General features: G+C 33.2%; 3 protein-coding genes across 4 annotated transcripts; 1 reads left to right on the forward strand and 2 right to left on the reverse strand.

The window, feature by feature from the left end:
• Positions 1 to 193: 193 nt before the first annotated feature.
• Positions 194 to 4,609, reverse strand: LOC123213108 (protein RETARDED ROOT GROWTH, mitochondrial). The gene is made up of 7 exons (XM_044632467.1): positions 4,217 to 4,609; positions 3,317 to 3,428; positions 2,680 to 2,839; positions 2,264 to 2,412; positions 1,824 to 1,975; positions 1,018 to 1,132; positions 194 to 554 (listed from the first exon to the last, which is right to left on the reverse strand). The coding sequence occupies exons 1-7, from the start codon at positions 4,477 to 4,479 to the stop codon at positions 414 to 416; spliced, it is 1,092 nt and encodes a 363-aa protein (XP_044488402.1). The 5' UTR covers positions 4,480 to 4,609; the 3' UTR covers positions 194 to 413.
• A 2,273-nt stretch (positions 4,610 to 6,882) lies between these two features.
• LOC123214371 (mitotic checkpoint protein BUB3.3-like) lies at positions 6,883 to 15,451 on the forward strand. The gene is made up of 14 exons (XM_044634111.1): positions 6,883 to 7,029; positions 7,111 to 7,241; positions 7,961 to 8,043; positions 9,141 to 9,392; positions 9,761 to 9,833; positions 10,491 to 10,571; positions 10,647 to 10,728; positions 11,331 to 11,431; positions 12,262 to 12,350; positions 13,614 to 13,741; positions 14,152 to 14,274; positions 14,380 to 14,436; positions 14,517 to 14,591; positions 15,001 to 15,451. Exons 1-14 carry the CDS (start codon positions 6,925 to 6,927, stop codon positions 15,103 to 15,105), a joined length of 1,485 nt encoding a protein of 494 aa, XP_044490046.1. The 5' UTR covers positions 6,883 to 6,924; the 3' UTR covers positions 15,106 to 15,451.
• Positions 15,452 to 17,105: 1,654 nt separating this feature from the next.
• LOC123213209 (isopentenyl phosphate kinase) lies at positions 17,106 to 21,057 on the reverse strand. 2 transcript variants are annotated; one of them, XM_044632597.1, is made up of 12 exons: positions 20,834 to 21,057; positions 20,522 to 20,743; positions 20,316 to 20,413; positions 20,168 to 20,210; positions 19,793 to 19,854; positions 19,603 to 19,659; positions 19,031 to 19,066; positions 18,872 to 18,949; positions 18,434 to 18,500; positions 18,282 to 18,344; positions 17,438 to 17,538; positions 17,106 to 17,336 (listed from the first exon to the last, which is right to left on the reverse strand). In XM_044632597.1, exons 1-12 carry the CDS (start codon positions 20,901 to 20,903, stop codon positions 17,241 to 17,243), a joined length of 993 nt encoding a protein of 330 aa, XP_044488532.1. In that variant the 5' UTR covers positions 20,904 to 21,057; the 3' UTR covers positions 17,106 to 17,240. The 2 variants fall into 2 exon arrangements, with proteins under 2 accessions (XP_044488532.1, XP_044488531.1); XM_044632596.1 differs by having other exon boundaries at positions 17,438 to 17,541; positions 20,834 to 21,052.
• Positions 21,058 to 23,814: the final 2,757 nt, after the last annotated feature.

Consider the following 23,814-nt stretch of genomic DNA (forward strand, 5'->3'; position numbering starts at 1 on the left):
ACCTTAAACCAAGCAATATAACAATATTCTACATTGTGAAATCAGTGAAACAGTAGTTCAATAATGCAAGAAATAGTTAACAATCTCATCTCATAACCATAAATCTCATCTGACGTTCAAATAATTTCAAATTCACTTGCCATCAACTAGTCTTCTCTTTTTTTTTTATTTCCTGTTTATGGAAGCAACTTCATCAAAACAATAAGGAAAATCTTTTGGAGTAATATCCAGCAATGGGAGAATTATTACAATTACTTAATGAATAATTAGTTTCCCTATAAATCAACTGACTTTGATGTGGTCACTGTCTCATTACAAATACATAATAACAAATTGATTTGCTCAAAAAATCAATTGAATTTTCTATAATCACTTAATTTAGTCATCCTAAGGTTTCTAATTCCCTTGTCGAATCACAGAGAAGCACCAGTCGAATCGCGAACAATCTCATATACTGAGATCACATTCTCAAGAGTCAAAAGGAAAATGACACACCATTCTAAAAGATCTGATCTTCTGTTTTGGATAACTTCTTGGAGGAAATGAATATTGTGCTGCAATAAGAGGTGTAATTCACTTTAGACAAGAATAGTTCATAACAATAATTAACAAAAGCATATGCCATTGCAAGTAATTGTTGTCATCACTTCAATTTAATCTAACAACACAATTAAGCAGTTGTGAAGTTTAATATACAAAAATATATATAAAAGTATAAATTTTGATGGAAAGTAGAAAAAAAATCCCCATATAACCTATACCAAACTTCAAATCCCCATAAAACCTATTCTTTTCAAAAGAAAAACTTTATTCTTCTAAAGTATGTGAACTCATTGTGCTTTTAAAGAAGTTCAAGTTTCCGTCCCTCCATCACATCCCTCAAGTAAACAATCAAAAATACATCATTTTTCATCTCAAACAGATGCAACAATTTGGAGATAATATATATGGCTCTCTAAAATTCAAGAAAGCAAAAAAGAAATATGCATTCCTTAAGTGATATAATAGCAGATATACCTCCACAAATTTCAGTTTGAAATCCAGATTTCCAAACCGTTGTGCAACCTCATACTCGTCACGAAGGTACTCATATATTTGAGCATATTTTGCATCTCTCCAAGCAATTTCAGATCTGAATAGGAGAAGACCAGAACAGATATGAGGGCAGACAGAAGCATTCTTATGAATAACATCAGTATTCTGGTACCAATGGCTCAAATTTTGGGTTATTCTGATCCGGGTTCACCCAATCATAAGAGAAGTAGGGAAGAAAAGAAAATGTCTCTAATTTATTTCTTTTTCCTTTTTTTCAAAATGGAAAAGCAAATAATCATGTCCACAAATTATCACGAGTAAAACAACTTTATCAACTTCAGTGAACCAAGCACAAGCTTAAAGGCAATTCATCCAGTAAATATGCACATAAGCAAAAGACAGCATGCTTGATACAAAGGTGGAACTTCTTCATATACATAATTCATATTATATTTAAAACAATCCAGTATATAGTTATATCAAGGTTGGAAGCCACATCATTCTTCAAATGAGACACCATACAATGTAATTCAAGAACATTCCATCAATTCAACTAATCTGTATACTTTGACCTAATAATGGATCTCGTTAGATCATTTTTTGCCCTCTCTTTTGTCAGAACTGTGGTCAATGAGTCATTAAATGACAGTGCAAGAAAACACAGTGTAATAATTATTTTCTATTCTTGTACACAGGTTATCTTAAAGAGAACAAGTTGGAATCTTACAATCTAGTGACTAGAGTTGACTTCGAAACTAGTCAAACCACATAAAAGAGTTAGAAGTTACCTTTCAAAAAGTCCAACTTTGAGAATAACGTCAGCAAGATTTGAGTTAGCCTTCCCAACAAGTTGAAGGAGCTTTGTCCTATCCATCGTGAAAGTTCCAGTTTTCTCCATTGCACGATTTATACCTGCAAACTCTTGAACCATACCATCAACCTGAGAGAAAGAGAAAGAGAGATCAAAGTAAATCTTTATTTAATTCCTATGGAAACTGACTTGTAGAACACAAGCGATTACTAGAAAGGTTGGCTTTGTTTCAATGCAAAGTGACAAGCATTCAATAATGTCAGAACTTTAGTTTGAACAACTCAAGCATTAAATTTTAGAAGGAAGAAAAAGAGATATCTAACAAGCAACTCAATGACACCGGCTTAACAATACAGACAGCAGAATAGGCAGCATAGCATTATGAAAAGATCAACTAGAGTTCAGAAAAGGAATTACCTGAGAAACAAAGTAATCTAATGCAATGCTTTGGCCAAGCACACTTCCAATAATACGAATGCTATCTGTATCCAATGTCTTAAGAACAAGATAGTCTGGGCCTCCTTGCATGTCCTCATCCAAGAGTGGCTTCTCCATTATGGCATAATCTAATACAGCGGGTCAAGGACCAAAGAGAATATTAGCTTCACATGCACCCAGAAAATATTTATTAAAAGCTAGGCAAACATGTGACATGAAATAAGGAACATCATTGTTGATGGCGACCACAAATTACATGAGTTCACTGATTGTTAAACTATTGGATACTTTATCTATGGCTAAAGAGATATCAAATAAGAACAAAAGTGAAAAGGATACACAACTTTTGTATATCCATAGCGTTCAATAAAAAGTAATCTTTTTAAGAAAACTACCATCTCTCCTTGTCTCAGGGAGCAATCCAGAAGCATGACTGCGGATTATATGCAGGTAATTTTCAACTTCATGGTCCTCGATATTAAACAGAACAGCAGATCCATATTGGAACACAACCATGTAACGACAGTGGCTCACATTCTCCCTGATCCCAAGTTCCTAAATCAGAAATTACATAACACCCAGAAAAACCGACCACATTAAGAATCTAGGAAGAATTTCCAATTAAAACCATCATAAAAAGACTAGTACAAATCCAAAAACAATACATAAATCAACTTGGTGCCCTTGTGTAAGTGAAAACATTTTATACTGCTGGTCCAAACATAGTTATGCTGCATAGGTTGCCATTGGTGGCAGATAATTAAAAGGTGGCACTCCGTTTGGCTATAAGAGCCTCAAATTAACCATATAAGAAGACCAAGCACATGAAAGCTTCTACTGCCCTATGACTATTCAAAATCATGAAAAAGGGATCACTGATAAGGGACATCATAAACTATACAGCAGTGAATGAGCTGAAGTAACTTTGTAGATACTTAGGTGTAACAACTGCAGGAACAAAACAATTAAACAGCGCCAACATGCCGAGATTTTAACCAAGTTGCAGGAAAAATTATTTCTTAATTGTCTTACACAAATTTCTGAAGGCAAATTGCAATATCTGAGGGCAATGTAATTTGATGAACGAGATGAAGGGGGGATAACATCACTCAAATTCTCAGCTTGCAAGCTCTTCAAATTGATACTGCCAAAACCATGAATCTGAGAAGCCAGATCATCATAAAAACCAAACAATAGAGAAAGGTGAGGGAGTCCCTTAATTGAGAGGACATAGAGAAGAGCATATATATCACGTGAAAATACCTGAGATAAAACCTCAAAATCAAAGATTTCAATCCAAACAAGACAAAAGCATTATAGGAATAGCATTGTCTTCAAAGGACAAAACAGGCAATTGAAATATAGTGTTAAAAAATGCAAATCGGAGATATCATTCATGACAGTTCTAAGAATGTGGCACTTAAATCAATTATGCATAATTGCATACAAGGAAAGGGAAACAAAAGTCGAACAAGAACTTCGGCCAGACATGCACTATATTTATCTCATTTGACATAATCTTTCACAAAAAAAAAAGAAAAAAAAAACCTCAGAGTTTAAAGGCTTCCACTAGTTGAGTGTGCAGTTCTAAGCCAATTTCAAAGAACACTGTTACATCAAATTCACAAACAATCGTGAAACTTGATAAGGGTTTACTCAGAACTCCACGGGAAACTTATTCACAACAGAGTGGAAGCCATATGGAATTGGTAGGTCTTAAATTATAACTCGAGTATCAACTCAAGAGTAAGTTAAATGCAGACCAACCCATTTCATGAAATATCAACATGCTTATATATGAATGCAAACGAACCAAATCCATAAAATACTAACATGCTTATATACGGACCTATCAGATTAAAGAGAAAAATAAAACTAGACTAAAAAAATAATAATTAATTTCTCCAAAAAATTTGCAGACAGAGGGCTAACCTTGTAGAAAGAAAGTAAGCTTTGACGGGTATTTTGGCGGTGTCTTCATCTTCGTTAGCTCCCAGTTCATAGTTAAGGTCAAAATCATGTGACCTAGAATCTAATTCGGCGGAATGAACAGATACACGAGATGGGATTGCACCGAAGTGTCTCAAAGTAAATAAACCGGGGCCAAAGGTTGGAGGGTGTGGAGGAACAAGAAGTGATTTATAAATTGAGGTAACACGACTGAGAATTAAAGAAGCATATCGCCATCGACCCATGTAACTATAAATGGATTCAATCAATGAGCTTCAGATGTACATGAAACGGCTGTTGCTTTACCTCTGCTTCAGGGCCGAAGGACTATTTCCCCCCCTATGAAACAAATTTCCCACTTTTTTTTTTTTGGACAGTCAGTTTGCATTATATACAGGGTGTATTTGGCTTAAATTACCAAAAATAAAAGTTTTTATTAGGTTTAATTTATTATTATGTCTACTAAAATTCTGTATATATAAATAATTATTTTGATATATATAAATAATTATTGTATTATATTATAATAATTAAAAATATGAGAATATTGTTTTATTTTAAATTATATTAAAATATTAATTTCATTACAAATAAAAAAAACTAATATCAACAATAAACGAATAATTTTTAATTAATACAGACCAGATGCTCTCATAATATCACCCACTCTAATGGTAATATTCTCCTTTGTTGGTATAATATTCTGCTAGATGGTGCTAAGCAAGGTAGCAATGATGATACTCTTGTAATATTATGCTTTATTGAGATGGAAAAATTTATGGTCACGGAAAAAACCTTAACAAAAAATGATTATTTTTTAAATTTTGTATTAGAATAAATTATTAAAAATTTAAATTACAATAAAAAATAATTCAATTTTTTAATTTTTTAATATTATTAACAAAATAACATTTTTATTTTTATTTTTATCTGTTAATTTTAATATAAAAATAATTATTTAAATTTTTAAAAATTAATAAATACGAGTTTGAGGTTTCAGGCGAGTTGGCCATTATTTCCTGATGACAGAGTATTGCTGTTTTGTTTTGTCTATTTCATTACAACTAAGATCTGCATAAGGATTCCGCTACACTACTGACAAAGACTATAATCGTTAAGCATGGACAACCCCATCTATTATGCTCTGTAGATCATTTGAAATGTGTCTAAATCCCTTCACTCTTATAGGTAACGGGATTGTCCATCTGTTATATACTGTAGATGGTCTGCTATACTAATGAGCTTCTTTGAAGATCCTTCTTTTTTTTTTTTTAAGTAATTAATTAAAAGGTTTTACAAACGTTACAGGGGTTCAAACTCAGGTAACTAGTGCTTGGAGATGATTCTCTTCTCTGACAGATATGCAGTAAGTGATGAGGCGAAACGGGAGATTGTGAGCAACATTGTGCAATGTTCTGACAGACCTTGTGATGATAGAATCACAGGATACAGTTCAGCTGAGTGCCTCTACAGAGACAGATCTTGGTTGCGAAGCCAGAATATCTAGATGTTTATGATAATGGAGCAATAGCAAACGTTGAGTATAAGGATAATGGAGAAATGTCTAGTTTTGCAGATGTAAAGTTTGATTTCTTTAGGACAGAAGCAATGTCTTTGAGTAATTGAAGTTTGTTTTTTTAGATGTTTGAATGTTCAGCTGGTGCATGACTGCACAATTCACAATTCTGTAAATAAACTAAACTTTCATGAAAAGGATTAGAAATTTTGTTCTCTCATAATTTATATCAGTAGAGCTTTTTCAAATGGGCTTTCTCAAATGGGTCTGCATATAAAATACATATTGTATCGGTATTCATTTGTAAATTTAAAAAAATATATATATAACATATTGAACCAGATGGGTAATTCAGTAATTGCAAAAGATAATTGTATTTAATTTAGAAAAACTAATTAAAAAAATATATTTTTAATGTGTCTAAAAATGAATTTTTAATGATACTAAGAAATATAAACATATATTTTTTTGTAAAAAATGTCGAACTGTAAAATATGTCATAAATAATAACAAGAGTTGATTAGCAATGATTAAGCACCATCAGCTTTTTTATAGGACTAAACTTCTTATCCACTAAAAATTAAGCTTGATTAGGTTTTTTGTCATCTTTAATCTGAAGACAATGTTGAAAACAAGTAAAAAAAAAAAAGTTAGTTAGAGAAGACATTAGTTAGAAAAGACGTTGAAAAAGAAAAAAGAAAAAAAAATATAATATTTTAAAATTTATTTATAAAAAATTTACTAATTTTTTAAATTTATAAAAAAGTAAATAATATTAATTATTTCTGATAATTTTAATAGTTTATTTGGAAATATTTAAATTTTTAATAAAATAATTATTTTAATTAATTTACCCTTAATTTATCTTTTGTAGTCAACACGAGCGGGAACTTAATTTTTAATTTTTCAGTTTAGCACACTCAAACCCGAAGGACAACCACATTGAAAGAGAAAAAGGAATTAGGGTTTTATTTTTTCTTGACAAGCGATGCTATTGAGCGGCTGAAATGAATATCATAAGTCTCTGAATGAGAAGCCTGAAACCTTTACAAGGGTCGGTTCGCTCCACACACTGTACGTTCAACTAATTACTCAAAGGGTGCATGAAAATGAGCATGGAGGAGTAGAATTAAAATTCGGTTGGGAGCAAGAACTCAGTCCTTAAATCTCAGAAATGAATGGAGTTTCTTTGGATTTCGAGAACCAGATTGGCGACGCCATTTCCAGAATCCGATTTGCTCCAAATTCAAATAATCTCCTAATTTCTTCATGGGATACTGTAAGTAATTTTTATTTTTTTTACAATTATGATTTTTTCATCTAAATTTGTTGATGACTTAAGATTTCTGTTTATTTGTAGTGTCTTCGATTGTATGATGTGGATAGTTCTCTGGTTAGATTAGTGTCTCCCACGGAAGCTGCACTTCTTGATTGTTGTTTCCAAAAAGACCACGGGGCCTTTAGTGTTGGCTCTGATGGTTCAATTAGAAGGTTTGTTGTATTACATTACTGAAACTCAAACCGATATTCACTTTTCATTTTCGTTAAGTTTATAATTTAATTTGATAGAAGAGAATTTGAATTAGAATGCACATCCGTATCACTAAACTGGAACTATAAAAATCAAGAATGTTCAAGATTAGATGTTTTACAATTCACAATGCTCAAATGTTAGCTACAATATGACACTTTAAATTCTTTTTATGGTAGAACCAGAACTTTTGATGAAAAGTGGTGCATTTAGCATAACTTTCATCATCAATTTAATGGTCTATGATGACAATGGGATTTGTTGGAAAGTGAACTCTCAATTCTTAAACTTCCTTATGAAAAGCAAAGCTAAACGGAGAGAGGATTACCATGCCTAAACCACAGAAGATTTCTGTCCATATTACCATTTCAAGAAAGATTATACAGCCTTCCTTAAATTCCTGTCAAGTTGTGCGTGATAAAATTCTCTCTTTTTACTATATGTTTGTGTAGTTTGCATGATTTTGTCTTTTTGTTAAGTTTACTTTTTCAAGTTTGTAAGGTTGCCTGAAGTCTTATTCTTTCAGCTTGTTGCTTGTGTCTATTGCTGGATAAGATACCTGAAACGCTTAACAATAAATTTTTTCTTTTACCAAATTATGGAATATTTTTCTTTATTTGTCAAATTGCAAGTTAAATATCAAGATATATATTGATTCCTTTTGAGCCTATTTTTATAGGTGTGACTTGAATTCGGGAATGCATGACACAATTGGATATCATGATGATATTGCAACATGTCTTCAGTATTCAGATGAATCTGGTAACTTTACTAATAACACTTCAATTATGCTTGTAAAATGAGGAGCATTTAGTTGGGATAAATTAGTTTATATGACTCGCTCACTTGGAATGTAAAACATGAGGTACCCATTGACTATTTTTAAAAATATTAAAATACTAAATTTTTACAGTGGATATAGAGATCAACTATGTATGCAACAATCTTGTATAAAAGATCAATGTTTTCGGACTGGACCGGACATTGACCGGTGGACGGGGCGGTTCAATCCAATCGGTACTCAGATCGGTTAGTTATTTAAAAATAATAATTAAAACAATTTTGTAAAGTTTTTCATTAAATATATCAGCTGAATTATTTTAAAATAAAAATAAATTTAGTTTGATGATATAAATGCTCAAAATTGATAGGTGAGGTCTAGGGTTCAAATGCCACTAATGAAATTTAAAAAAAAAAAAAAATTATACTAACCAGGTCAAACCTGGTTTTCAAGCAAACCGGAATCATTTTTGTTGATGGGCTACAGCCCAACCGATCAGAGCAGCCGGTCCAATCCAGTTTTTAAAACCATGTAAAAGATCCTAAGTTTCATATAGATTGCATGCCAATTATTCTCAGCTCTCAATACCAAGAAATGATAGTCATTGGAGTCAATTTAGCTAGGTTTCTTAGCTTGTAAAAAATGTTAGCTTTTTACCCCCTTTTAAAAATGCTTAAAAATTTTGTGCTTAGGTCCTTTAACGGATTAACATTTTAGTGCTTATGATCAGCCTTAATCATCTGAATATTTCAATCACTAGTGTCATACTGGTCCACAAGAAGTAACGTATTAGTGGTTTGGTCATCTCCCATTCATTACAGATTATGGGGTTTCAAATGGCATGAAAAGAAGTTCTGCATGAGAAGCACTTTGGCTGTTTGCACAAAACCTAAGGACAATGCTGGGATCATGTTTAAGGTTATCATGTAACTGAATAGTGTCTGTTTTTGTTACTTCATCCTAAATGACTTGCACTTCGATCTCCTACATATGATTGTGGAACATACCCTATCTCTGTCTTCTCAGTTATCTTCTTATGAACAAGTATTATATAATTCCTTATATTGGACTGCTGTAGGGCAGCTACTTACTGCTGGTTTGGATAAGAAGATAATGTCCTGGGACACGCGCATGGGGATGTCTTTGGCTTATCAGAGAAATTTAGGTGGAGAGGTGGATTCCATGTCACTGTCTGGCTTTGAGTTGATTGTAGCAATTGGAGCATCAGTAAATATTTACGACTTACGTAACTTAGACAGCTTAGTACTATCAAATGAATCACTAATGGATGCCCAAATAAAATGTGTCAGTTCAATTCCTTATGCCAGAGGTATGGTAATTTGTAGATTTTTCTATTATGCTTATTGTAAACATTGTTGTTATATTGGATGTGGACACCCTCATTTTAAGGTAGTGACTATTTAGTTGGAAGTTCTGTATGTTATATAATGAACTTAATTCTTGGATACTTATGTTTGCTCTGCCTTTAAAATTTCAGATTTAAGTGTAGTTCTGAGTTATAGATTCTATGTATTGAAAATTATCAGTTTTAAATTAGCTTTTTGATTTGTTTTCTAGGAAACATAGATGCCATGTTAGAACAGATTTTTGTGATTTATATGATTTGATGTTGTAATTAGGTCAATTTTTTCTAAATTTGTTACATAGCTGTTTGAAGAAGAATTCATGTTTGTGCAGGATATATAGTTGGATCAACAGATGGACGAGTAGCAGTGGGCATCTCTGATCCATCTGATTCAAATAACAGCGGGTAGGTTGTTTATTTTTTCTATTTTGGTAATTGTTTTACTAGCTTATAGTTGGAAACTCAGAACATGATACACTTCCATTTGTTAATGGTTTTTCAATTTTTTCTTCTTTAAATGCCTTGTACTCTTTCTTCTGTTGTGAAAATTTTTACTAAAAGTTTCTCAAGAAATACAATGGATATTATCATCTTTCATAGCTCATGAGAAGCCCAGGTGCACATCAGATGAATTCTGGCTAAACTTTGACCATTAGACCATCTCAATTTTATAAATTTTGTTGATTCATTTAACTGCATGTCCTAATTGAAATCAAGTTTGTTTGTGTTCCTTTTTTTTATCAGTAGTAGATTCCATATGAAGTTGTTGAAGCTCCACAATGGTTTAGGGTTCCTTGTTGTCCATTTCTAATGTATAATCAACAGTTAAAGGTAGTGTTATAATATTTGACTAAACTCAGAGCTACATCTATGTTACAGGGAATCCATATTTTCTATCTGATTGTTGCATTAAGGTTTTACCTTCAGGTTTCAGAATCTAGCTGTTTAGAATTTTTAATATTGCATGCTATACCTAAAAGCCATTTTGTGTTTGTGGTATAAGTGTGAATGCAAAAGTGCCCAGAGGACATGTTATCTTATGCGTCTCTTACCTTCTTCCAGGTATACTTTTCGATGTCATCCAAAGTCAAAGAATGGAATATATCATGTAGTCTCAGTGAATGATATTGTATTCAATCCATTGTAAGTATATTTTAATCTGCGTGATTCCCATAGATTGTTGAAATTTTCATTGACAATTAGGCTTTTTTGCTGTAGCATTGATGATCTGTTTTTTACTGGCGATAATGAGGGCTATGTTATTGCATGGGATGCCAAAAATAAAAGAAGACTATTTGAGGTATATTCATATGATTCTTTATAAGACTTGCACATGATGGTTTACAATGAATGCAATGCTTTTTATATGTTTGGAAAATTGAGGAAATAATTCAATTTGGGACTTTAATCCTACTTTTATCAGCAGCTTTAATATAGGACAGTAAACGGAAAGAAGGAAGAAAAAGAATTAAGGTTGAGAGATGTAGAAGAGAAGAATAGGGAGAGACACAAGAAGAAAGGATATAATTTTAAATAAAGAATTTGTTAGGAAAAGAGTTTGGTAAGTTAGGAATTGGACTAGAGAGATTTTGAACAAAGAAAAAAAATTAGGAGAGAAGACAACAGAGCAGGAGGGAAATAAGAAGACAAAATTTAAGTATTTGCTATTCATTGCTTAAGAAACTACATGAAGGCCTACTTTATAGTGACGAAAAGATGCTTCATTTTCTTGAAGTTAGTTAATCAAATCTTAATCAAAAGAAGGATCATATTTTTTTATGCTAAAATCTGGGTCAATAAGTAGGGTGCTTGTTCTAATGGTATCACATGGTACATATGATAACATTGTGAATGATAGATATATATCATTCTTGTATCACTCTAACCTTCTCTCACTTTCAGTTACCAGAATTCCCAAATAGTGTGGCATCATTATCATGCAACCATGGGGGAGAACTTCTTGCTGTTGCATCAAGCTATACTTACCAAGAAGCTATTGAGAAGTTAGCTATTACCTTGACTTTTTTCTTCTATTCAGTATATCATTTTCTATGTGTTAACTACTCCTTACTGTTACATCTCTGCATATTTTAGCTGGGTTTCTGTTGCTTGAAATTTATATCTTTGAGTATTATTACTCTTTTGTGTCATGGCATTCTTGAGAAATAATACTGCACCTCTGAAAGAATAATTTAAGGTCGTAGAAGTGTCAAAATTTTTTATTAAGGTAGAGTATAAATGCATACGCTTTCAGTTGTTAAAATTGCTTCACCTCATATCTGTCTGTAGGATGGAAGCTTAAGTTTCTAAATTTTTTTAGGCAGGATGCATGTGCTGTCATACACAATTAACATCACAATTTGAGTTTATCTTGTCATGCATATGCCTCCATTATTGATGGTTCACTCAAGATTCCTCAAGTTTTCTGTCTGTTGAATACAATGTTGTAGAAAAAGCATGGATTCAAGTATTTATTTTTCTTAAGTGGTTTGGTTTGTCTTTGTCTTTCCAAGCACATAAGCTTCAACTATAATTGCACCTCTGTTGGCTGCATTCTATTAGCACCTGAATAACGTCTGAAACTTGTGCCCTCTACTTCATTGACCCATCTAATAGGCTTTCTTCTGTCTTGCATTTGTAATTTGCAATTTCTACTCCTTTGACTTTGTGTTCCAACTCTGTATCTGCTGCACCCGGTAGATCCTTTGGTGACCTTATAACAACCTCCTCAAAGCCTTTTTTAGTTTCGATTGTCACGAAGCATGTTAGCAAATAGCAGTCAATATAGTGAGAGGGTGGTTGTGACTCAACTGAGGGGTTTTGATCTTTTCAGTGTGCAATTTGCTTCTGCTAGAGAAGAGCCTCCTCAGATATTCATTCACAAAATGGATGTTGACCACCTGAGATCAGCTTCTGTTAGAAGTTGAAGTAGGAAATGACCGTATAAGAGGGGTCGATGAAATGAGGTAATAAACTATGTCTATGAAGATGATATCTATATAATTTCTTAGTTGCTTATTTAAAGACATTCAGTAGGAACTTTGTTGATTATGATACCCAAATTGTCTGGGTGCAGGCAATACTGGATTCTCTTGGTCTGTTCCCTATTTTAATAAGATTCAGATTATTTGAGAAAAGGATTTGAAGGATCAGAGCGTTCAGATTTGTTCAAGTTCTGAGTGATTAAAGAGCAAAAATTCCTGCAAAAGCTTAGGAGATTGTCACTGGCATTGTTTATTTACGCTGCTTCCTTGTTTGAATCCCCAATGTACTAACTTAGCTGATCATGACATACTTCTGATATATCCTGAAGCTCCATTTCTAACGGCTACTTAATCCGGATTACCAAATTTTGAAGTGTCTCATTGTTGATCTCTTTGATTGAAACGCAGCATGAAGCTGACAAGATTATCGGTGAGATGCTTATTGAAAGTTGATCGAGCTGCAAGTAGTTTAAAAGTGATTATGTATGTGCGTGTAGCTTGTAGAATGTTGTATTCCTCGTATTGTAATGTATGTTAGACATGCACTGCTGGATTGGCTTGACATCATCCTCTACTTTCACTCTCCTGTTAGGTTTTTGTGTTAATTTTTTTTCTAAATTACCCTAATTAATTATTATCAGAAGACATAACACTTTGTTGACAAATAATCAAAAAAATTATATATTAAAATCTTTTTAAAATATGTCAATAATTTTATTAATTAAATTTTATTTTTACTATTAAAAATAAAATAAAATTTTGTTTTATGATAATTTAAGCGTGAACTGATTAAGTTTTTAATTGTATCTAATTAAACTAAATTTTGCGGAAAAAAAATAATCATTCTCCCTTTAAATTAATACGCAAAAGATTACGACAAAAAGAAACAATTAATAAATAAATAATTATTATTAGACGCATTGATCATAACACGCACGTGCGAGACTCTGCGTCAACGCAACGCAAAGTGAGGCATTTATACATAAATAAATCTTGACTGTACAAAAGCATAATCCAACGGCCAGACACGACTTTAATAATTAAAGCTGACTTTTTTAATCAAACCCTACATGGTACAGAACTCCCAATTTTCTCCACACTCTGTGAAGCTGACTATAAATATCCAAATCCCAGAGAAGGGCGGTTCCTCTCTCCTCTCTTCTTAGAAATCCTTAATTGAACTTTAGCCTCAAACCTCCGTGAATCATGTCGGACGAGGAGCACCACTTCGAGTCGAAGGCCGACGCTGGCGCTTCCAAGACCTATCCTCAGCAGGCCGGTACCATCCGCAAGAACGGATACATAGTCATAAAAAACCGTCCCTGCAAGGTACTTCTCTCTTTCTTTCCGTCTTTCTAATTTAGATTATGTATTTTTGTTTAGATCTGTTTTTGGACACGTGTATGCCCTTTTTATTATATTTTATGTTTTTGAAAAAATTGTTAGATTGTTATTTTTATGTGTTTGAGATCTGTGTTTGTTTCTTAGGTCTCACTTAGTCTGGTTATTTGTTTAGATTCATGGTTAAGATGTGACGTTATGTCGAATTAAGATCTGAAAAATTATTTGACGGCATATCACTGCTCAGTGGTAAAATCTAGCTAGATTTGAAGATCTATTAAAAAAATAATTAAATTTATATCGATCGTATAAAATTTTTATACTTGATTCTTGAAAAAATAAACGGAAGTTTTGTTTCTGGAAGTATAGGATTGCTTAAAGATGCGATTATTTTGCAGGTTGTGGAGGTTTCTACTTCCAAAACTGGGAAGCACGGTCATGCTAAGTGTCACTTTGTTGGAATTGACATCTTCAATGGAAAGAAGCTTGAAGATATTGTTCCCTCCTCCCACAACTGTGATGTATTCACTCTGCTTTTGTTTTTATTTTTATGCAATTTTGTTCACTTTTTTTTCAAATGTTTTTCTAAGCTGAAAGAGAGTAATCTGTGTTTTTGTGATTTACAGGTTCCACATGTCAATCGTACTGACTACCAGCTGATTGATATATCTGAGGATGGCTTTGTATGGTTTTATTGTATTTTGTAATGTTTGGTTGATTGTCTTTGTGGTTTCGGATTAATTTGATGCTCTGCTAATTACAGGTGAGTCTGCTGACTGAGAATGGTAACACTAAGGATGACCTGAGGCTCCCAACTGATGACAGTCTGCTCGCACAGGTTAGCCAACTAATTTCCTAATAAACATATGCTTTTGCTGTGGTTTCGGGATTTTTGAATCGTTTTGCATAGTAATTCTAAGCAGTTTTGAGTCATGCAACATGTCCTCCAGTATCTTTAGGTTATTAGTTGGATCAGTGCCTGTTTACTAGCTTTAAACCCGAGTGTATCCAAAAAGTAAATCTTGTCTTTGATTCCATGGGCAACTCGAATTGTCAAGTGGGTTCGTTGCTTGAAATTAAAGAATGATAGCAGTATCTGTAGCATCAATATATGCAGGAGAGTTTATGAATTACCGTAAACCTTTTGCTTTTCGTGGCTCAATTATCATTATCCTGCAATTTTTTAGATTTCCCCATTCGCCATAGAGATCTTCATTTATAATGTTTTGATTTGGATTTGTTTGCAGATCAAGTCTGGGTTTGAGGAAGGGAAAGATCTTGTTGTGAGTGTGATGTCTGCAATGGGAGAGGAGCAGATTTGTGCCCTGAAGGACATTGGTCCCAAAAACTAACCTTGTATATTTGATGTGAGATGCTGGAGGCCGTAGAACAAAAGATGGAGGATAAGATGGTGTAGCTTATTGGGGTTTTTGTGGTTTTGAGATGAAGGGATCATATGCTTAAGATGATGCTTGATTAGTTGTGGCCTCTTATAAGATGACTATGCCATTTGTTTATTGGCATTTATTTATAGACAATATTTTGTTCTGTTTGATTAATTACTGCACTGCTTGACGGTTGAACTGTGGTTTTGTTCTTGGTGTGGAGAAGTTTTATCCGCCAGCAAGATCATATATACGCTTTTAATCATCTTTTTAAGTTTTTATTTGCAATTTACAGTTCCTACTTCCTGATTTAGTTAATGTTCCCACATTTATTTAGCAAAGCTGATATAGAATCAGTAGTCATATTGGCGAGCAGTTGCTCCAGCAACGAGTAGATGTCTCGCTGCCGGGCAAGGTCAAGACGCCCCAGGTTCCAAACTGAAACTTACTTTCAACTTTGTTTTAGCTTGTACTGATGTTTTGACATTCTCTCTGTTTTTGTGTATATGTCATCATGTCTTATTGGGATAGGATAAAGTCGTGATAAATGAATGTAAAAATATTTGCGATAAGATTGAACTATATATATTATAGGAAAAGACGACTCTGAATTAGCTTATTGTGGCTATTAAAGATTTGGTAGATCTAAATAATCTGTTGGGCAGGCTTTTATGACATTTGGAACTCTAGATGATGGGCCTTAAGCTCGTGTAACACTAATTTATTTCTATCTAAAACAAAATAATAGATACCAATTGAACTTATTTTCTAAAGAAAATAAATTTACATTTTGCTTTTAATTTTAATTTTTATATTATAATTGAGTCTTGTATGTAATTGCATTTTAATTTTCACATTCTCAACCCTCCAATAAATTTAGAATTAACAGTATCAAATAAAAATATATATCCTCAGGTCGAGAAAAGCTTTAGATAAAATTTTATTAAAAAGAGGACCAACAATGCTTAGAAGTGCTTGAATAGTGCTCTTAGTCAGTTTCACTAGACATCATAAATCATTAGTTAGAAAAGTTGTATAACTGGTAACAAGTTTCCCAAAAGGCCAAAGGACTATTTCCCACCCAAACTATTAGGGCGGCTCGAGCTCGGCTCGTTTTCGGTTCGGCTCGTTTTTCATTATCAAAACGATATCGTTTTGTATAAAAAATTTTGAAAAAAAATCTACCGAGCCAGCTCAAGTCTAGCCCTACAAACTATGTTGAATTCTTAAAGTTTCTCCCGTTAACTTTGAAAATTTTATTTATCCACTCATGATCGGTTAAATTTAACAGAATTCTAACCCTTGAAAATTTAATCTCATTTTCCCTTCTAAAAGTTTAAAAACTAACATTTTATTTCTTAAGCCAAGTTTGAAAAGATCGCATTTCTCCCTCGAGGGTTTAGATTTAAAACCCGTTCACTTTCTCCGGTGCCATTGTCGGCCGTCTCTCCCTCTCAACGGTTTCTCTTCCACCGACGGCCCGTCTCAGCTCCACCCCAATCCATCCAACATCGAGACCAAACGACATCTCTTGGCGGTGGAAGAGAAACCGTCATGAGGGAGAGATGGAGGAGAAAGTGAACGGGTTTTGAAACTAAACCTTGAGGGGGAAATATGATCTTTTGAAACTTGGCTTAAGAGAGAAAAGTTAGTTTTTTAAATTTAAGGGGGGAAATGAAATCATATTTAAGTTTATTTTTAATATAAAATGACGATTTTATCCTTTAAATTAACATATTTAAATGATCATCAGTAGGTAAATGAGATTTTCAAAGTTAACGGGGAAAAATTTTGAGAATTCAATATAGTTTGGGTGGAAAATAGTTCTTTGGCCTTCCCAAAACAATAATTAGAATTAATTTTGTGTATTAATAATGACATATTATGTTATATAATTTTAAATTAGAAATGAAATAATTTTCAATTATATAATAACAAATCATTGTTAAAACACAAATTAGTATACGTTATGGTCTTACTACGAAAAAGTCCATTTTGCCTCTCTTGTAATCGTAACTTGACATACAGAATAATGTAATTTCCCTTGGAATAAACTCAATTACGTTCAATATTCAGAGATAAAGTCCTAACCGTAGCCCCTTCTACTTCAAAATGCGGATAACTGTCCCAAGCCAGTCATCGGGTATATTGCCCCTTAATTCTCCTATAAGAGCCCTCAACGAGTGGCTTGTAGCTGCCTGTAAAGACTTCAATTTCTCAGTGCTGCAAAGTCTAAATTTAAGATGATGGTAGAACAGTAGTTAAATAGCAACATGGCTCTGGAAGTTACTATTATTACCTTCACAATGTAGACATCAATTCCAAGTTTTGCGATCATTGCAGCTTCAGATATCTTGGCCTCCATCCCCCCAGTTGTATCATGGGCTGCCACGGTAAAATCTACTGTTTGACAGGCGAAAACTTTTATTAGCTTGCTGTATGGTCCAAATACCAGAAACAAAGTCTATTGCCTAATAAGAAAAGCATTATATCTTCCCAAGACAACAAGATAATATAAGATGCTGGAAATACCACTAACACAATGAAATTAACAAGCTTAACTAGCTGAAATTATTAGTATATACAGTCTTGATCTAAGTGAAAATAGATGTAGAGCAACATTTATGTTCATGACTAACAAGTAATCTGCTAGTCTTATCTAAAGCCGGATCTTCTTAATTCTTTGGACATCCTAAACTAAAGATATCGTAACATAGTTACAATTAGTTAACCTCCTTAACCTTAGCTATGTTTGAGAATAAAGCTAAAGAAGTGGTGGGGATGAAACAGGGCATATCAAGTGTAATTATATAAAAATCGGATACTACAGGGAACCAAAACTTAGTAGAACTATGGCTATAACAAAGACAATCGTTTTTATTCTCTTTTCTGTTGCAATTTGCAGAAAAAAATGAATGCATCCCCTAAAGCCAATACTGTAGTTGGAACACTAACCACATGCTAAGCTGTTAAGTTTTTCTTCTTCTTTTTTCTTTAATTATTTATTCATCAAGAAAATGAAAATAAACCAACAATATTGCCACCTTTTAATGGTTGACCCACGAGGAGTCGATGTAGCATTTTAATTTTATTGATACTTAGATGCCATAATCATATTATGCCACAAAAGGCCCATCACTAACCTTGCTTATCCATGTCTTGAAGAACCGGTTTTATGACCGACCAGCTTCCATCTTCATTCACAGCTGTAAAATATGAAAATTGTCATTTTCATCAAAACAAATTACTATGGTCATACATATACAAAAATCTAGGGCCTTTAATGACTGCTCACTGATTTCTCTCAAAAGGACTGCATTCGGTTCTGCAGGTGGCCGATCATACACGCCCAAAACATCCGTCTTTAAAACTCATTTAGGAAAAAATATTAACAGAAAAATATTTCACATGATATCATAATTACGATGAAATGTACACTCAATGAGTTTGACTATCATGTTTGTTTCTCATGCATTTGCATTTGATTCTCCTATCTTTATAGATTTCGTCGAGGGAAAAGGCTCATTATGTTCCCATGACTTGGCATGTTTTCTCTTTTCTTCATTTTATAAATTTCCCTCATTTTGTCAAGGTTTGACAACAAATTAAATAAATGAATTTAACTATTCATGAGTAATCTAAATCTGATCATGCATAAATTTGTATCAATCACAAGACTATGCCATCCAAGATACAAATGCATAATAGTGATTATTTAATCAATGAAGGATACAAGAAAAACAACATATTCAGGCTTTAAATCTGCTGCAAGATGACGTATAATAACATCTCCACTCAATATGGTGCATCCCTGGTATAAATAACCAAAAAAAAAAAATGTCAATGCTAATGAAAAAACCAAGATGCTAGTTAATATTTAGAGGGATCGAACCTGTAAGTTGTCATGTACTGCATCACCATGCAAAACCTAGAAGGCAAATCACAATTGATATTAACTCTACTATATCCAAGGAAATGTATGTTCTGAATCTATTTATTTGCTCCCTTATCATCAAATACAAAATATCTCTCCATACAGCCCCAATAAAAGAAAAATGCATACTTTTCCAACACCACTATAACATACTATCAACATATTTAAGACATATAATATGCTACTTTTTTTATTCTGATGATCTACTATCATTTAGAGAGGTAGTATGAGCAATAACAACAAGTTGTCCTGTTAAAAATGAGAATGAGATGTCACTAATTTACTTCATACATGAGTATTTGCGAATGTAGGTTCTTGATAGAAGATGTGTTAGAAGGATGGTATCCAACTTCAAATGGTTTAATTTGCCAAGCACAAAAGTAAACAAACAAAAAGATCTCTTTGGCAGTTGAATATGTATATATACACCAAATTGTTTCGAGGTTTAAATAATAAATAGGCATATCTGGAAAGAAAGTAAAGAAAACAAAAATAAACTAACACTTATAACAATAAAATTCAAAACTTACAGGTACAAAACCAGATTCAACTGCCTTGTCCACCACTGACAAATCAGCTGCAGCTATCTGGAAAAATACAAGAACCTAACTTAGAAAGGACTGATGCTCCATAAGAAAGGTCTAGATGAGGAAATAGAATATGTTCCTATAATTGAAGCAGAAAAGTCTAACAAATACAATCTTGGTGGATGCTTCTAACATTTCTCCCGGAGGTTGACCATCCACATGAAAATGGAGACATCCCAACAGACGGAATACCCTCTGCACAAGAAAAGCAGAACACTTCTTACACTATTGTAGTCAGACAATGCACATTGCTAACACCAATTCTACCATAGCTTCGAATATTATATGAAAATTTTCTTAGACATCTGTATTTCTAGGCAATAAAAGCTTTGATTTATATTAATGCAGAATATAGATTACACACAACAACATCAAGCACAACACAAATTTTTTGTCAGCAACACAAATAGACTGTTAAATAGACTTTACGAACTCAAATTATTACCACAAAATAAAGAGAAGACCAGATATGTTAAGAGGACTGACATCATAATGTCCAGATTACTACCTCTGGCTAGGGCTCTAACAATTTCAAGATTGAGAGTTGTAACCTGAAACACAACAAACAAAAACAAAAGATACAAAGGTCCACTTTCTCACACAAGTCAGTAAAAAATAATCCACATAAAAACAGAAACTTAGGGAGTATAACGTACAGAAATTCGTGTTGCAACGAAACCAGCCTTCACAAGAGGTTGGTGCAATCCTCCTTTGTGAACCCCAGACTTACTAGCCTGAAAGTGCCCAAAAGAACCTAAAACAAGCATCATTGGAAATATAATCTCATTAAATTTTAATTCAAAATTATATTTCCTCTAAAAGCTAACGTCCAAGCAAAAATTTCAAGTGTAATTTAAGATACCTGCTCCATGAACAACAATAAACTTGTGAGAATCCAAAGTCAGCTGATGTTCAAACTCATTTACATTACAAGAAACATCTGAAATCCCAGGCCTCTTGCTCCAATCCATTCCAAAGACCTTTCCAGAAGGCATCATGGATTGCCTCAACTGTGAACAAACTACCTCAAGATTCTTGCCATTGATCTGCTCTAATTCATTTTTACAAGTGATTGCTGCTCCTCCTATTGTATGAATTAAATAGCATTTATTCATTAGAAAGAAATAAATATAAAAAGTTAGTCTGTACAGAAGACAGAGACAGACAGACTGACCGAGTTTGACGATGCAGCGTATTGATTTGGTTGGACTGATTTCGTGCTTTGTTCGGTTGCTTGCTTCCATTCGGATTCTGGCTTCTGGATAAGTTGATAATCCTTTTTTCTCCCTGTTCGTTCAAATCTTGAGATTTGTCTTGGGCTGAGTAAATGCAAAAGTAATCGACTGCCTAGATGTGACTCACTAGGTGGGTAAAAATCTCGAATCTTTGAGTCAACCCGGCTGGAATTATCCTTTTAAATTCTCGTCGTCATGGAAAAGTTTTAACCGATTGCTGGGAAGGCTTAATAATAATTCTTTAAGGTTAAAACAACTTGAAATGACGGTTCTGTCCCAAAATTTTGTTATATTTAATCATTTTAGATAACTTGAAGGTCGTTTCAGCAAAATCTAATAATTTTTTACCATCCCTATAACAGCCAAAAGACTCATTCCCACCCAATGTCAAACCCAAACTTATATATGTTAACTTTCAAAAATTCAAATACTCATCCGTCTATTAAATTTCATTATTATTATCAAATAAAAATTGTCATTTAAAAATTTTTAGGGTTTTTTTTTACTATTTGGTAATTTACCTCACCCCCACATATTTTTTCCTCTCACAATCGCCACCCCATATCTTTTCAACTTTCATAGTTGCCTCTTCTTCATGACTACTCTCTTCGGCAATCATCTCACGTGTTCTCTTCTCCAAGTATCTTCGATCGACTTAAGTCCAATTCTCATCTTCAACGGTCAAGCTCGTGTTTGGTGCCTCTAATTCTCCTTACTATCATGCGTCTTTTCTCTTCTGGTTATCCTCGTCATCGTGCACGTCTTCTCCTTTGATTCTTCTCGTCGTCACAGGTGTCTTCTCTTCTTCTCCTTTGGTTCTCCTTGTCATCTCCTGTCACTACATCTCTTGATTGTCTGTGAAGGAGAACTCTTCACCTTCTTTTTCTTCGTTCTTTGTTTGGAAATTGTCAGATGAAGAATGAAGAAGAAAAGGCTGAAGAGTTCTCAAATGAAAAAGAAGAAGAAGGTTAAGACCGAGATCAATTCTGTCGTTATGTGTCATCAAGAGTGAAGAGAGCATTGAAGAAAGAAGGTCGTCAGTGGCGGCAAGAAAGGAAGTTGACTATCAACTAGAAAGCATACCAAAGAAAAGGGAAGGAAAATATAAAAAATGTGAGTTTTCAAAACTTTAGACAAAAGGAAATTATTAATTTTTTTAATTAAGGGGAAAATTGAGATAAAATTTTAATTTTTCATATTTTTTAAAATAACAGATTTAACATTAACTTTAACTAAGGTTTTTCACATAATAGTGCATATTTAAGTTTTTTAAAGTTAACAAACGACAAATCAGATTTAAACCAAACCTTAGGTGGGAACAAGTCCTTTGGCCCACTCTAACACCAAGGTGGCGGGGGCAACCCGCCCAAGCCTCCTTTGTGGCCTACAAATAGTATGATCCACTAATATAGTAGACCAAAAAACATTGTGAAAATTTAAATTAGGTGTAGGGTGGTTTCTTATCCTCAGTCTCAGAACTCTTTCAATTATAACAAATTGTCAAAGCTGATCAACGATACATTCTCACTACCACCCGTCATTAATATCCTGTCATTGTCAAAGTCAACAACATTTACACACTATCACGAACATCAGCATACACCACCACATCTGCCACCAACATTTAAGGTTTGAAAGGGAAAATTCATAATTATCTTCTACTATCTTATAACAACATCAATACTCCCCTCTCCCATATATCCAAATACTTTGAGTCAAAATAGAATAGAAGAGGACACAGCACAGAGTACAGGCATCTCCCTTTCTTTTGCTTTCAAACTGGGGACTACGTGGGCCCCCACACACCCGATCACATATAAACTTGTCCACCAGCATTGCCAACTTGCATTTCCAAGCGTAAATCCACATTGTCTTCCCCACCTTTCTCAATCTCTCCAATAAAATTTGGCCAAATCTCAATATTACACTCTGCCCCCCTTGTGGTTTAAGCACATATTTTGTTACCCAAATTGACTCCATTTAGTGCACGTCATGTGTGCAGTGCACGTCTTCATCTTGACTCCACTTGTGGTTAATATAAAGCCATACATATCCTTCTCAATACTTAACAGCCCACCTTGCTTATTTACTCATTTCTTTTTTCAAACACACGCATAGAAATCATCGCATTATAATATATTTCAAATCTATTGGTGGCAATTAATAAGGCCAAAAACCTCTCCTACTCAAATTTTATTGAACTAGCAGTTACGCCCTTCAGTTTTAAAAAACTAGATTCTTACCCTCCATTCAATTCTATTAGTGAACTCTATTATAATATAAGGTTTTTTCCTTATTTTTTCTATTTGTCTTTTTCAAAAGTTTAGAAGGCAAATTGTAATGTTTGAAAATATTAGGCATGTTAATAAAATTTTTTAGGGATTTTTTTAGAGATTCAATAAAATTTACGAGTGTCTTTTAAATTTTTTAAATTTTAATATATCTTTTAATAGTTTTAAAAAACAACAATTACATACCTAAAAAATGATTAAAACATAATATATAAAAATTAGTTTGAGTTTTGATATTTTCTAAGGTTTAATTAATTCATTTTTAAATTGATAAAAATACATTGATAATTTGATATTTATATTAAATGTTGGTGACTGATTTACAATTTTAATAAAAGGAAAAAACAGTCGTTTTCAGAAAACCAAACAGATTTAATAATCTAAGTGGATGGGTTGGAAATTTGGCTTTTGAAACTTAAAAGGTAATAAGGTTATTTCATCAAACCTTGTGTGGCAAATGGATTTTCCAATAAATAATTGATAAACAACCCAGATGTCACACAACGCCCCAATCAGATATCAATTTGTCAACTCTTACAACCAATAAGGTGCTTTTTAATACATCAAAATCCCTGCTGCTCAAAATTCTATCCTTCTAAAGAATCGAACAGTGCCAAGGACAAAACGGT

Source organism: Mangifera indica, chromosome 4 (assembly GCF_011075055.1).
Source record: "Mangifera indica cultivar Alphonso chromosome 4, CATAS_Mindica_2.1, whole genome shotgun sequence".
NCBI lineage: Eukaryota > Viridiplantae > Streptophyta > Magnoliopsida > Sapindales > Anacardiaceae > Mangifera > Mangifera indica.

Bases quoted from the DNA above. Each gene is read 5' to 3' on its own strand.
- LOC123213209 (XM_044632596.1), bottom strand. From the start codon at position 20,903: ATGGAAGCAAGCAACCGAACAAAGCACGAAATCAGTCCAACCAAATCA. The intron at 20,744-20,833 runs GTCAGTCTGTCT...TTCATACAATAG, and splicing joins ACGCTGCATCGTCAAACTCG to GAGGAGCAGCAATCACTTGT. The intron at 17,542-18,281 runs GTTAGTGATGGG...CCTGTCAAACAG, and splicing joins TCAAGACATGGATAAGCAAG to TAGATTTTACCGTGGCAGCC.
- LOC123214371 (XM_044634111.1), top strand. From the start codon at position 6,925: ATGAATGGAGTTTCTTTGGATTTCGAGAACCAGATTGGCGACGCCATT. The intron at 8,044-9,140 runs GTAACTTTACTA...GGACTGCTGTAG, and splicing joins TCAGTATTCAGATGAATCTG to GGCAGCTACTTACTGCTGGT. The intron at 14,592-15,000 runs GTTAGCCAACTA...ATTTGTTTGCAG, and splicing joins ATGACAGTCTGCTCGCACAG to ATCAAGTCTGGGTTTGAGGA.
- LOC123213108 (XM_044632467.1), bottom strand. From the start codon at position 4,479: ATGGGTCGATGGCGATATGCTTCTTTAATTCTCAGTCGTGTTACCTCA. The intron at 3,429-4,216 runs GTTAGCCCTCTG...TGGTTTTGGCAG, and splicing joins GCTTACTTTCTTTCTACAAG to TATCAATTTGAAGAGCTTGC. The intron at 1,976-2,263 runs GTAATTCCTTTT...TCTTTCTCTCAG, and splicing joins TAGATTACTTTGTTTCTCAG to GTTGATGGTATGGTTCAAGA.